This window comes from Mus musculus, chromosome 8, assembly GCF_000001635.26.
Source record: "Mus musculus strain C57BL/6J chromosome 8, GRCm38.p6 C57BL/6J".
Classification (NCBI taxonomy): domain Eukaryota; kingdom Metazoa; phylum Chordata; class Mammalia; order Rodentia; family Muridae; genus Mus; species Mus musculus.
Genome location: NC_000074.6, coordinates 109,655,914 through 109,670,507, shown reverse-complemented (window position 1 = coordinate 109,670,507; position 14,594 = coordinate 109,655,914). Strand labels below are relative to the sequence as shown.

General features: G+C 45.6%; 1 protein-coding gene across 13 annotated transcripts in view; it reads right to left on the bottom strand.

Annotated features, from left to right (window-relative positions):
- Positions 1-14,594, bottom strand: part of Pkd1l3 (polycystic kidney disease 1 like 3) — a 58,484-nt gene that overhangs the window by 2,166 nt on the left and 41,724 nt on the right. For 6 of the 13 annotated variants that reach the window (XM_017312829.2, NM_001286454.2, NM_001039700.3 and 3 more), the window contains 8 exons: positions 14,212-14,397; positions 9,570-9,879; positions 8,264-8,397; positions 5,975-6,099; positions 4,800-4,960; positions 3,323-3,533; positions 2,880-2,981; positions 1,161-1,292 (listed from right to left, as the gene is read on the bottom strand). In XM_017312829.2, the coding sequence (XP_017168318.1) occupies positions 1,161-1,292; positions 2,880-2,981; positions 3,323-3,533; positions 4,800-4,960; positions 5,975-6,099; positions 8,264-8,397; positions 9,570-9,879; positions 14,212-14,397 (1,361 nt within the window). Of the gene's footprint in view, positions 1-834; positions 1,293-2,879; positions 2,982-3,322; positions 3,534-4,799; positions 4,961-5,974; positions 6,116-8,263; positions 8,398-9,569; positions 9,880-14,211; positions 14,398-14,594 lie in introns of those variants that run through there. The other 7 variants (XM_017312825.2, XM_017312821.2, XM_017312823.2 and 4 more) reach the window with 3 other exon arrangements.

Below are 14,594 nucleotides of genomic sequence, written 5' to 3'. Positions count from 1 at the left end.
AAAGTCTTTAATGGCTTATTGTCAGATGTTGGGGATATCTACTGAATGGTTGAAGACCGGGTGTTTACTTATGGTTACAGAATATAATGTCTTGGCAACTTTATATTTTTATTTTTTCGTAGAAAAGTAGTTGAGACTACCAAAGAGAATGTGCTGATCCTGTGCACTGTGTCAGTTTGTAGTGTAGTGGGGTCTTATTTTGTAACCCAGGTTGGCCTTGAGCTCTTAAGTCCTAGCTCCACTTCCAAATGCTAGGGTTACAGGCGTGTGCCACCATGCCTGCTTTCTAAATTTTATTTATTTATTTATTTATTTATTTTGCCACCATGCCTGCTTTCTAAATTTTATTTATTTATTTATTTATTTATTCTTTCGAGACAGGGGTTCTCTTTGTAGCCCTGGCTGTCCTGGAACTCACTCTGAAGACCAGGCTGACCTCGAACTCAGAAATCTGCCTGCCTCTGCCTCCCAAGTGCTGGGACTAAAGGCGTGCGCCACCACTGCCCGGCCATGCCTGTTTTCTTTTTTTATTAGATGTTTTCTTTATTTACATTGCAAATTTTATCCCCTTCATTTCTCCTCTGAACCCCCCCATCCCACCCCTCCTCCCCCTGCTCACTAACCCACCTGCTTCCCTGTCCTGGCATTCCCCTATAGTGGGGCTTTGAGCCTTCACAAGACCAAGGGCCTCTCCTCTCACTGATGTCCCACAAGGCCATCTTCTGCTGCATATGCAGCTGGAGCCATGGGTCCCTCCACGTGTACTCTTTGGTTGATGGTTTAGTCCTTGGGAGCTCTGGGGGTACTGGTTAGTTCATATTGTTCCTCCTATGGGGCTGCAAACCTCTTCAGCTCCTTGGGTCCTTTCTCTAGCTCCTCCATTGGGGACCCTGTGCTCCGTCCCCATGCCTGTTTGCTTAAAGCAGCATTTCTCAACCTGTGGGTTGCGACCCCTATTAGGTGGGTGTCAAATAACTCATTCACCGGGGTCGCCTACGACCATCAGAAAACATATTTATATTATGATTCATAAGAGTAGCAAAATGACAGGAAGTAGCGATGAAGATAATTTTATGGTTGGGGTCCTCCCACCATGAGGGACTGGATTGAAGGTTCGCAGTGTTGGAAGCGTCACTACACTTTCCAGTTTGGTTACTTACCTCACAGGCCTTCCTTTCTTTCCCAAAGGCAATGAGAATGGCAGAAACAAAAAGATTAATGATCACAAGTCCCATCAAGATGATGCTACTGAGAACCAAAAGGGAGCCCAGGATTGGGTATAGAGCAATAACCTGGGAAGACAGTAAGATCTCGGAGTTAGCATCACAAACTGCTAAGATCTGGGATTCATTCCTAAGCACGTGTTTGAATCTGATAAAAACTAGGGAGAGAAAGACCCTAAGGAAAATACTTTTAAGTGGATATAACATGAATATATTTGATTTGAGAATCTGATTTCTCAGCTTTTCTCAGGAAAAACAGGAAAACAATAGGATCGTGATTCAAATCCCGGTTCACTGAAAACATCTGTCTAAACAGGAAAGCTTGGGGTAATGAGTGTATAGAAGGAATCATAAAACCTGCCTGCCTGCCATCTGGGAAGCCTCTCTGGACATCAGAGTCTTCCAGTAAAAGTTAAGAAAAACTGGCTTTTGGCTGGAATAGCTGTGGTAGGTTTTGTGCAAGGTTTCTATATGTAACCTTGTGAGGTGTTCTTTTTAACAAATGGTCATACACACACACACACACACACACACACACACACACACACAGACTTCGGCTTGTTCATTGTTGCTACTAGCCCTTTAACCAGTGACTCACCCCCTTGTGAAGCTACAACCATAACAGTATAGCAAATAGCTGTTGCATCCTTTCTCGGGAAGAAAACCACCGACTAACCTATGTAATCAGAAGCCTTTGAGTCATGGGTGTGTTGGCTAGTTTTATGGCAACCTTTGACAGACATTGTAGTTCTCTGAGAGGAGAGAACCCCAATCGAGAAATGGCTGCATAATATTGGGCTGTAGGCAAACCTATACTGTAGTGCTTTCATAACTAGTGGTTGACGTGGGAGGGCCCAGTTTGTGGGTGGTGCCACCTGGGCAGGTGGCCTGGGTTCTACAAGAAAGCAGACTGAGCAGAGCTGTGAGGAGCAAGCTGGTAAGCAGCATTCCACCAGGGCCTCTGCACCAGCTCCTGCCTCCCTCCCTAAGATAACGGGCCATCAAAGTGAGCAACTGTCCAAGTGTTGCCAGTTCCATCAATTTCCTGGTCACACAACCCTTTCAATGCTAGGAGCCAAATAGTCATAAAATTCATAGTTGAAGTTTTCCCCTCACTTTATTTAATTTTGCATAAAGTTATAGTAACGGTACTGGATGACTGTGTGTGTGTGTGTGTGTGTGTGTGTGTGTGTGTGAAGTTCTTTGCCCTTTCTGTAACATGGGCAGACAGGGTTGTGTGCGGGTGAGGGAAGAGTGAACCTTAGAGGTTTGTTAACTGTAAACAGAACTAATGCAATGCTTTCTGGCATGCCTTTGCTTGCTTCCCTGACAGAGTTTCAGAATGGCTTGTGCTATTCTGGCCAGGTGTCCTTTGGCAGCAGGGTGAGGATATGGGGGAAGAGGAGGTGAGGAAGAGGTAAGGAAGAAGAGGTGAGCACGGGTGCCTAGGAAGCAGTAGTTGAGTAGTGCAGGGTCGTGCACAGGCGTTACTTGGAGACAAGGGTAAGGGATGTAGGTTCTCTCTCCTGTGCAGGAGGAGGCTGCACATTAAGCAACCCCACCTCACCCCACCACACGAGTAAAGCTGCTAAGCCAAACACCAACCAGTCTGAAAGGTAACTAACGAGGCTACTTCTACCTGCAAACTTCTCTTACCTCCTTGTGCTTTGAAGTTCCCATCAAGAGGCCAACAACAGTCACTATAGATCTGAAGAAGCTCTGGTAGTCAGAGATGCTCCATCCAAACAGCAGGTTGAACTGAACGGGAGAGAGGCCAGTCAGTGGTAACCAATCTCATTTCACCCTGAGGTGCTTGTTACGGCCAACAGAAGCAATGGAAATTCCTTTTGGCTATTCAAGTTACCATGACTACAAAATCTGATCTCCGTGCTACCTCCGATCTCTATTTTTGTGTCTGTATCTTAGAGATGTGATAACACATCTAATATGGAACGTGACTAAACCCAGTTTTCCTATCTGACCTTTTCTCAAAAAACAAAAAACCCAGTGCTAATCTGATGGTTTCCTGAACAGTGACCTTTCCTGAGTGGACAGACAGGCCTCAGCCCTTGGGGAAGATGCTGGGTTTGGGGGCTTACAGTCATGGCATAGCTGCTTAACAGGACCACGATGATCAGTATAAAGCCCAGCACCTCGTCCCAGGCTTTGGACAGTGTCTTGTTGATGACCTGTAACTGGGCATGATGTCGCAGTAGGTCCCAGACCCGCACAGTTGCGAAGAGAAGCAGGAAGCCCCTGAGGTGGGTGACTGCAGAGTTCACTCTCAGTGCCTCGTAGAAACTGATGAACCTGTAGCCAAGGGAAGCTGAATGTCAGTTACGTAGCACAAGGAGTGGCCCTCGCTTGTCAGCAGCTTCCTCCACAGGTTAGCAGCTTCAGCCATGTCTGACACCCATGCAGTGAAACAGCTTCCTAGCTCTACCGTGGCCAGAAACACTATGAAAACACAAACAGGCCCCCTGGCTAGGAGCCATCCTGACAGCTTTTCAAAGCAGCTACTAGCTGATATCTTTCCTTCATATCCTAGAAATGGGGACCATCCTCCACAGTTGTTAGAGCCTAAGGGGACATGTCATTGTCATGGATTGTTGTCTAGCACCCAGTGTTATCTGATGGGTAGACACGAGTGAGGTCATAGTCACACTGAGAGTTAAGAGAGGTAGAGATGGGTGGGTATGGGGGACTTTTGGTATAGCATTGGAAATGTAAATGAGCTAAATACCTAATAAAAAATGGAAAAAAAAAAAAGAGAGGTAGAGATTTGCCCTGCAAACGCAGCTCCGTTTTGTTGTGTGAAGTATGTTTCAGTTTCCTTGGAGAGACTCCTGTAGCAATAAGCAAGTTGGTGAGCACAGACCCTCTGTTGGTCAAGGCCTAGGCCAGTGGTTCTCAACCTGTGGGTTGCAACACCTTTGCCCACCCTCCAAAACTATATTATGATTCATAACGATATTAATATAGTAGTGAAATAGCAACAAAAATAACATGGTTGGGGGTCACCAGAGCGTGAACTATAATATATATTAAAGGGTCGCAGCATTAGGAAGGTTGAGAATCACTGGTTGCAGTGCCACACAGCAGCCTGGAGCTAAGCTGCCATAGCTCTTTGGGTTACATAGACCCACTATCCCAGTGTAGACAGTTCAACAGAGAGCTACTTAGGACCGTGCTTTGAAAGGTTTTAGATCTCAAGCCCTTTGAGTATTCAGCAGCCTGATATGGGTAATAGGGGTAAAAAAAAACCCACATGAAAACTTCATATTGGTAAGTGTGTCTTGCACTGGGTTTGTATCCTTTTAAAGGGTGATAATCTGACTGGCCTCAGGCTTTATGCATACAAAGTAGCCCCAATTCCAGGCCCTTGCTCTGAGACTTAAATGCATTATCTTCTATAGAAGCTAATGAGCACCACAGAGCTTTCAGCCATGGTCCCATGTCCAAGTTGTAGTTTTACTTGCACTTTACAAATGCAGCCCAACTGGCGGGGAAGTGGAAGAGAAGGAGGGGTGGGGATGAGGAAGCCTTTGGCATGAGCCTGCAGCTCGGGTCCCTCACCTGTCCCGGTCACAGTGGTACTGCTGCATCTTTTTGTGAAGTAGAGAGAGGCTCTGCATGCTGAGGCCCAGGATGCTGAAGCTAATGAGGACGATGCTTGTGTCCAGGAGGTTCCTTTTCCTAGTGAAGAACGCCAGCCTCTGCCGCTTCAGCCGACAGCCCTGAGCAAAGACAGCATCGTCACCATTGTTGTCTGGATGACCCTAAGAAAATAGTCTGCCCGATTGGGACTTGGCCAGGCCAAGCACATGGGCAGCAGACGTGGGACTGTTCTGCAGTCTCTCACACTGCTGAAAGGAAAGTAGGTTGCTAATAAAAATTTACCAGATATAATCATTCTTGGAGATTATAAAACTATTGTGTACACTTAATCTATAAGCTTTAAAATATTCATTGTTTATCAAGCTTAACAATAAAATACTGTTTACAATAATTCTTGTTTTTTTCGGTGCTTTTTCCCCAGCATCCTTTCTTCTTTTGTTGTTTTTTTTTTGTTTGTTTTAAAGATTTATTTTATTTATATGAGTACACTGTAGCTGTCTTCAGACACACCAGATATCAGGGCATGGGATCCCATTACAGATGGTTGTGAGGCACCATGTGGTTGCTGGGATTTGAACTCAGGACCTCTGGAAGAGCAGTCAGTGCTCTTAACTGCTGAGCCACCTCTCCAGCCCCAGCATACTTTCTTGACATTACTATATATATATATGGTTTTCTTGACATTATATATATATGGTAAGAAACCGTATTAAAAAAAAAAAGAAACCTTATAAAAGGTCTAGAGAGATGGCTCAGTAGTTAAGAGCATTGTTTGTTCTTGCAGAGGACTTGAGTTAAATTCCCTACATCCATGGGTAATTGGCAACCATTTGTAGAGCCATTTGTTCTACGGGAGTTAACACCTGAATTCTATGGGTACACATACATACATGCAGGCAAAACTTTGATACACATAGATAAACCTTAAAAAAAAAAAAGGAACGATGTGAAATACTGTGTATTAAGAAGCAACTCAATTTCTTGGACATGCCAGAATTGAGTGAGCTATTCTACTCAGTAGACATCAGTCGGCCAAGGACCGAAGCATCATCTGCATGTGTAGTGCTGGGTCATGACGGAGCCCTCCCGAGAGGGTTTGCTGGCTGTGTGCACATCTGACATGTTCAGCTCACCTGGATGAAGGCATAGTAACAGACGAGAAGGTAGTAGACGACCTGTGAGACGATCCAGGCGAAGCCCCTCTCTGATGACTGAAGGGAAGTTAAACTGTCCAGTTGCAGGGAGGTGAGGAAAGTCCCTGGGAAGAAGAACACCTGCAGTCAAGAATTGAAGCGGTTGTCCTTTTCACAAAACAAAACAACCCAGCTGTTCCTGGGTCCTCAACTTCAAACATTTCTGTCTCCCTGTTCTACTTAGTATTTCCTGTAGAGCCATCCAGACCATTAACTGAATCCTGGGTAGGCTACCGGAGAAATGTCCATCTCACTAAAGTTGGCAGAGGGAGTCCTCAGCAAGAGGCACAGGCACAGCTGTTCCTCTTTTCAACCCAGAGCGGCTGCAGACATCAAAATAAAAGTACCGATATCCCGAGAATGCGGGATGCTTATATGAGGATGGACTACAAGGTTTCAGATGCAACCCAAAAGGATAGAATCTGCACTAGATTTATGGTTTTATAAACTTTTCATAATTTTATGAAAGGTCTTGTGAATTCTAACCCCGAAACACTGGAACAGAGATGTACCCCTGGAAGCAGAAAAAGCCTTTTAAGAACCCCAGGAAGCCTTCGGGGGCATTTAGAGCAGAGGTTCTCAACCTGTGGGTCTAGACCCGTTGGGTGTCACATGTCAAATATTTAAATTATGATTCACGACAGTAGCAAGTTACAGTTCTGTAGGAGCGATGGGATAATTTTATGGTTGGACGTCACCACAACACGAGGAGCTGTACTACAGGGTCGCACGTCACCACAACAGAGGAGCTGTACTACAGGGTCGCACGTCACCACAACAGAGGAGCTGTACTACAGGGTCGCACGTCACCACAACAGAGGAGCTGTACTACAGGGTCGCACGTCACCACAACAGAGGAGCTGTACTACAGGGTCGCACGTCACCACAACAGAGGAGCTGTACTACAGGGTCGCACGTCACCACAACAGAGGAGCTGTACTACAGGGTCGCACGTCACCACAACAGAGGAGCTGTACTACAGGGTCGCAGCGTCAGGAAGGTTAAGCAGCACTGGTTTAGAGAGCAGGGGAGAAGGCGCTTGCTCTGCTGCTCTGGGAGGGAAATGCTACCCAGTTAATAGCAACACGCAGTGGTTAGTGGGAGGATACCTGTAAGTCAGTTCTAGGGCAGAGAAGAGGAGGAAGGGGGCTGGATCAAGGAAGACTTCCTGAAAAGGAACACTTAGCATCTAATCATCTGTGAGATCCCCCTATGACAAAGGTGACAATTGCCATTGAGTACCCTGGCAACGCTATATCAATGGCAAAAGCACAATCATGAAGACAAAGAAAGCAATGGGAGACGAAAGGTGTGCTCGTGGTAGGGCCACGTGAGAGGTGACACATGCTAGGGCCACGTGAGAGGTGCATGCATGCTGGGGCCACGTGAGAGGTGACACATGCTAGGGCCATGTGAGAGGTGCATGCATGCTAGGGCCACATGAGAGGTGCATGCATGCTAGGGCCATGTGAGAGGTGCATGCATGCTAGGGCCATGTGAGAGGTGACACATGCTAGGGCCACGTGAGAGGTGCATGCATGCTAGGGCCATGTGAGAGGTGACACATGCTAGGGCCATGTGAGAGGTGCATGCATGCTAGGGCCACGTGAGTACAAAAGCTAAATCCCCTTCATAGAAAAAGTAACACTTAAAACAAAAAACGCATGAATAAATAAACAATCCAAAACATTTGAAAGTCTGATGTAGTAATCCACGAGTTTAACCTTGGCACTCAGGAGGCAGAGGCAGGTAATCTCTGAGTCAAGGCCAGCCTGGTCTACATAGCGAGTTCTTTCTAGCCAGGACTATGCAGAGAGATCCTATCTCAAAAAAAATTTTTTTTAAGTGTAATAAAAATGTAATATTAGCCGAAACTGAAAGTAGCATCTGGGGAGTGGGAGGTAAAAAGGCTGTCGAGCTATTTGACTTTAAAAAATGAAAATCATACTTCTGGGGCTGGTTCAGCTCCCAGCCCCACATGGCAGATCACAACTGTTTGTAACACCAGTTCCAGGATCTAACACAGACACACACAGACACACACACACACACACACACACACACACAGACACACACACAGAGGCAAAATACCAATATACATAGAAAAATTAAAAAAAGTATACTCCTGAGTAATCAATTAAATTTATTTGAATGAATGGTATATAATCAGTAACGGCTGCCTTGTCCCGAGATAGCCGGTGGCAGAGCGAGGAGAGAAGGCCTACGTACCCACACCACTGGATTCCAAGATGAGGGTCACCGCACAGAGCAGATTCACATTAGCATTGAAGACCGTGAATTCTACAAAGAGGGCTTTTGTGCAGTGGTCCAGCCAGCGCCTCTGTTCCAGATGCTGCAGAACCCTGGAGACACAGGGAAACGGAGCCATCCAGGACTGTAGTGGAGAACAGCACCCTGGCACTGTGACAGACCACATGAGGAGCCTCATCCCTTGATCTAGTGTTCCTATAAAAGACTTCACGACTAGCCACTCCCCAAGTCTCGCGGTGATAACATGGATAAGAAACGTGGTGGCGCACGCCTTTAATCCCAGCACTCGGGAGGCAGAGGCAGGCGGATTTCTGAGTTCGAGGCCAGCCTGGTCTACAAAGTGAGCTCCAGGACAGCCAGGGCTATACAGAGAAACCCTGTCTCAAAAAACCAAAAAAAAAAAAAAAAAAAAAAAGAAACGAGATGTTCACAGTAGCGTTCACACCAAGGACAGAGATTGAGGAAACCTTATTTGCCATTTAATCTGTAAGACAGGATTCATTGTATAAACCCTGTCTACTACTATTTGAGACATTCAATACTCCACGCTATTAAGAGTATCCTATCCAGTACTGAGAGGTGAAAGAGGCATCAATGTCATCATTTGATTGAAATTGTATTCTTTCCTTTCCTTTCTTTTCTTTGCTTCCTTTATTTTTTTTTTTTTTTGAGTAGTTCCTTGCTGCTATAACTTCGAAACCAGTTTCGTTTTAAAATTTTTATTGTATTTACTGGGGGTATGTGTGTGTCACAGTGAGAGTATAGGGAGGTCAGAGGACAACTTAAAGGAGTCAGTTACATATCGTGTGGGTCCCCGAGTCCCAGATCATCATGATGACCTCAGGTCCTTGGGCACGGTGGCAAGGACCTTTACCTGCTGAGCCATCATCTTGCCTACTCAGAAGACAATTTAGACCTTTTCATTCACGGTAACAAAGACAATCAGGATATATATATTAAACCACTCTGTAGACTCCTAACAACTTAGTTTGGGCATTTGAACTTTGGGTTGCTGTTCTTATCATGGTTTACAAAGGGTAAAGTTTCCATATACATTAGAAGAATACTATGTGACTAAGATTCATCTAAGCTCAACTACCCCTAGAATTGAAACTAAAAATCTCCTTCCAGATTAAAAAAAGTCTTTTGCTTTTGACAAAACAAAACATATCTGTAACTTGAAGTTGACCAAGACATTTCTAAATTTAAAGATGCAGTTCCTGGCTGTCCTGTGATGGGCCTCTTGCTCAGGGCACACACTCACCTGGTTGCCGCACTGTGGTTTCTTCCAAGCCTCACAACATAGCCTCCTCCTGAGTAAGTGGCTAGCTCCCCTTGGATGGGATAGCCTCCCAGCGACTCCTGATTCTGATAATGCCAAATACTGTCTACTTTTGTGATGTTTGTGTCAGGGGGGACCCAGCCAGCCCCATAGTTCTCTCTGTCCTCCTGATGTTGGGGAGGCGACTTCATTTGCTTGTGGAGAGATCCTGGGAAGAATATGTCATTAGGAATGCGAGTCTGGCGGATCAAAACATTGCCCAGAAGAAAGGAGTTCCCGTCAGTAATAAATCCTAGTGAGAAAGAAAAACAAACAATTGTCTTGTTGCTGACTGAATGAAGCAGCCCAGGTATACTTTATATCAGCAATCTTGAAAACATTTAGAGACATGAACTAATTAATACAAGCAGACAAAAGAGGTGTAAAAAACAAATGGAACTGTGTGATCATTTATAAATTATATGTATTATCTAGATAAATTAGGAGGATCAGTGGAAAAACAATTAAGTTTAAAATGCTAACTTAGGGTTACTGGGCACAAAATAATAATAATAATAAAAAAATCTAGCCATACCACTTACAATAGGTACAGAAATAAAGAGCCTAACAAAAGATAAAAAAAAAATCCATTTACTCATTCATTCATTCATTCATTCATTCAAACAACGCACCTTCTGTGCTGACACAAGCCAAGCCATGTTTAGGTGTCAGGAGCAAACAGATACAGGGGCATTCCTGCCCGAGAGCACAGACGTGAGGAACAAGGACCAACAATACACAATGTTCAGGTGGTAGGAAGTAGGGCTTTGTGAAGCGAGGAATGCCATTAAAGTTTCTCTGATGGGATGGCGTTGAGGGACACTAATAGAGTCAGAAGTGTAACGTGGATGCCAGGCAGGGACATCGGGTTCCAAGATCCCAAGGGGATAGCATGATTGATGTATTTAATGTCATGGGAACACAAGTGGCTATAATATAGCAGATGAGGGTCAGAGGGGGTAGAGATGAGGTGACAGACATGGCTAAGGGCTGCTTTGTGGGGGAGGATTTGACATTTTATTCTAAATGTCTCTGTTGGGGGGGTGGTTTGAACAGGGGACTTAAAGCTTTATAACTTAAAGCCATGGAGAAGATGAAGAATGGGAGGAGGTTTGCTTTTTTTTTTTTTTTTTTTTTTTTCTCGAGACAGGGTTTCTCTGTATAGCTCTGGCTGTCCTGGAACTCACTTTGTAGACCAGGCTGGCCTCGAACTCAGAAATCCACCTGCCTCTGCCTCCTCTGCTGGGATTAAAGGCATGGGCCACCAAGCCCGGCTGGAGGTTTGCTTTTATGAAAACAGAAAACACTGCTTGGTTTGGGTCTAACTTACCCTCTCCCGAGTGCAGCCGCAAAGCCTTACACTGACCCAGAGCCTCTGTAAACGCTTCTACCGTGTGGTTGGGGGTGTGGACAACTCTAGTCCTTTGCCAGTAGGATTACTTATTGACACCACAAGAACAATCTGGAAACATTTGTTTTTCTAGTGCAGGTGACTGACCACAGATTGACAACCCAAGCCCTTGTTTCTGTTTGGGTTCGTTTTGAGATAGTTTCACTATGTAGCCCAGGCTGGCTTCTCCTTCCCAACTGCTGGATTTCAGACGTTATGAACTGCCACATCTACTCGGTGATACTTATTTCAGACTATTTTACATGTTTGAGTGTTTTGCCTGTGTGTATGTATGTGTATTGAATGTATGTCTGGAGCCCAAGTTCAGAAGAGAGTCTCAGATCTACTGGGTGTGGACTTATAGACAGTTGTGAGCCACCACATTGGTGCTAGGTAATTGAACTTGAGTCCTTTGCCAGAGCAACAAGTGCTCTTAACTGATGAGCCAACTTTCCAGTCCTGGAAAGATCTTTTTAAAAATTATTTCCATTGTACACGCATTGGTGTTTTGCCTGCATGTATATGTGTGTGAAGGTGTCAGATCTTGGAGTAACAGACAGCTGTGAGCTGGGTGGGTGCTAGGATTTGAACCCAGCTCCTCTGGAAGAGGAGTCAGTGCTCTCACCTACATAGCCATCTTTCCAGCCCTGGCATTATCTTTTTAAAATTAAAAATGTAGGGTGCTGGAGAGGCACCCCAACTATTAAGAGAACTTACTGCTCTTCCAGGTGGTTCCCAACACCCAAGTTGAGTGATACTTGTGTGTGTGTGTGTGTGTGTGTGTGTGTGTGTAAAATGGGGGCTAGAAAAATGGTTCAGTGATTAAAAGTAGTTGCTGCTTTTGCTGAGACCTTGGGCTCAATTCCCAGCACCCACATGGTGGCTCACAACTACCTGTAACTCCAATTTCAGGGGATCCAACACCCTCTTCTGACACCCACAGACTCCTGTGCACACACACAAACAGTACACATGTGCTCATGCAGGCAAAAATACACACATGGAATAGAAAATAAGTTAAACAATGTGTATACTCTGATCTAGCAAATCTTTTCCAAGGAATTTCTCAGATACATTTGCTCATGTGTGAGGTATTAACAGTCTTAGCTGCTTATAGAAATTATAGTACATCTATACAACAGACCTCTGCATAGTAAGTGGATAAGATGGAGTAGGGGCGGCCTCATATTACTGATAGGGACACTCCCAGGTAAACCAGGGCAGAAGCCAAATTCATGACACTGCTTGTAGCTTGTCATTTACTGTCACTTGGTTGTTTTCCAGACATCCCTACTTCAGTGCAGGGAAACGGGAACGGTCAGCTGGGTTTTATACAGCTGCAGCTCCGTGGGCTCCCCATTGATCTAGTCCCTGAACATCGTCACAGGTTTAGTTATGACTGTTTTCTCAAAGGCCAATCCAATGGCTTGAGCAGAAGCATTGCACAACGAGATTGGGCTGTAGCAATTTTGAAAACAATGATTTTTAAAGAGTAGGTAAACCGTGTTACCTACACACACACATGTGTACACACACACAAACACACACACACACAGTTTTTTTGAGGCAGGGTTTCTCTGCCTGCCTGTTTGTCTGTCTGCCTGCCTGCCTTCCTGTCTGTCTTCCTGCCTGTCTGTCTGGAATAGACCAGACTAGGACTAGCCCTAGAATTCTGGAATTCACCCTGCAGACCAGTCTGGCCTCGAACTCAGAGATCCGCCTACCCGTGCCTTCCGTTTTTTTTGGGATTGAAGGTGTGCACCACCATGTCCCGCTTGTTAGTGTCAATTTTAACTGCTTTTGACCCCATGCCTACTCGACTATATCTCTTTCTTAAAACAAGATCTTGCCTAGTAGCCCAGGCTGGCCTCAAATTCAGGATCCTGCCTCTACCTCCCGAGTGCCAGGATTATAAACGCCATCCATGGTGTGCTTCTTTCTTATCATCGTCCTGAGGTCTGTTGCATTTGTCAGTTTGTCCATCTGGGTAACTGCTGTCAATTCAATAGCAAAGCTCCACTTCCCCACTGTTAACAGGCAGCACTAACTTTCTCAGTACCTGTGCCAGTCTCCGTTCTGAGCGCTCAGATCTGTCGTGCAGAGCAGGGCCAAGGATGCATCCCCCCTGAACAGGGGAAACCAGACAGCGAAGGCTGAGCGGTGTACTCAGGATTGCATGGTGGTAAGTGGGCATGAGTCCCAGCAGGCTCTCTGTCTGCTCTACACTGTGGTACTCTACTACAGCCAAGGAGCCCAAGAGGAGACTAGCCCTACTATGGCCTCGGCTTTTGCCATCCTGGGTTCTAGTCATTTTGTCAGTATTTTATTCAGCACAGAGCTATGTATTACAAATAGAATGTTCTCTGAGCCTCAAGAACTGTTATTCAAAATTGTACTTAAAAAAAAAATGTCACCATGCAATGAGTAGGCGTTTCCTTCTGTAAGAGTGTTCACACACCAAGTGCACTCTGGGGAAGCCAAAAGTGCTTGCTAGGATGAACACAGGCCTCAGGTTCTCTCCAGGAACATAGACGATGCCACCAACCCTGAGGTAGAAGGAAGTACTGACTCCCAGAGCTCAGCTTCTCAGGACACAGTTACATCAGGTCAAAGCTGGACTGGAGAAAACAGTGAGCATGCGCCTGAGGGGAGAGCGCGTGCCCAAGGGGAGAGCGCGCTAACCACTAGTACCTGCTGCGGGGCAAAGCGGGGCAAAGCCTCTCTCACTGAGGTTCTTTGAGGACACAGAATCCATTATGAGCATAAAAAAAAAAAAAAGTCAGCTCCTAGGAAAGGCCCCGAGGACTGCAGATGTTCTATGTATGTTTGTGGGATGCACCTGGGCCAGCACACAGAAAAGTCGGATACACACTCACTTAAAGACCGTTGTTATTGGAGCCCGATCCTGTGTGCGGTGTGTGGCTGAGTCCCAGGGTCCCTGCAGCTACTCTTTGTGCTGTAAGTGACCACCAATGGGTGGTGGTCATACCTGTGACCTGGATCAGGGGAATCAGACCCCATGGGTCACCAAGGGTCCCTACCTGAACCTTTTTGGATGGAGTCCAGGGGGACTTTGCGTTGTCCACAGAGCTGTGGTCATATGGAGAAGCCAGCTGACCTTTAGTTTTCCATGGGTTGCAGGAGGGGTTTCAGGAGGACTAACTTGCCTCCCTTCTGCCCCAGAACTGTCCTTACCTCTGTAATCCCCATATAGGTTAGGAAGGAGGGTGCCGTTGGCCCAGGGGTAGAAATCCTCTACAGTTTTGATTTCTGAGAAACGGTGAGAAAACCTCTTCCAGATAGCTCGATGGAGGAAAAATCGACTAGAGTCCTTTGCAGAATAGACGGTAGTCATCAGCAGGGTCAGGAAGAGGATTTGCACTGGTTTGCAACAGAAAAAAAAAATAATTTTCAAGTAATTATCATAGAGCTCTAAATAAACCCTTTTCACTTCTCGTATGCTTATTCACCTCTTCAGGTCAAAACCAGTCAAAATGGAGCTGGGATGTAGTGGTGCACACTTTAAATCCCAGCACTTGGGAGGCAGAGGCAGGCGGATCTCCGAGTTTGAGGCTAGC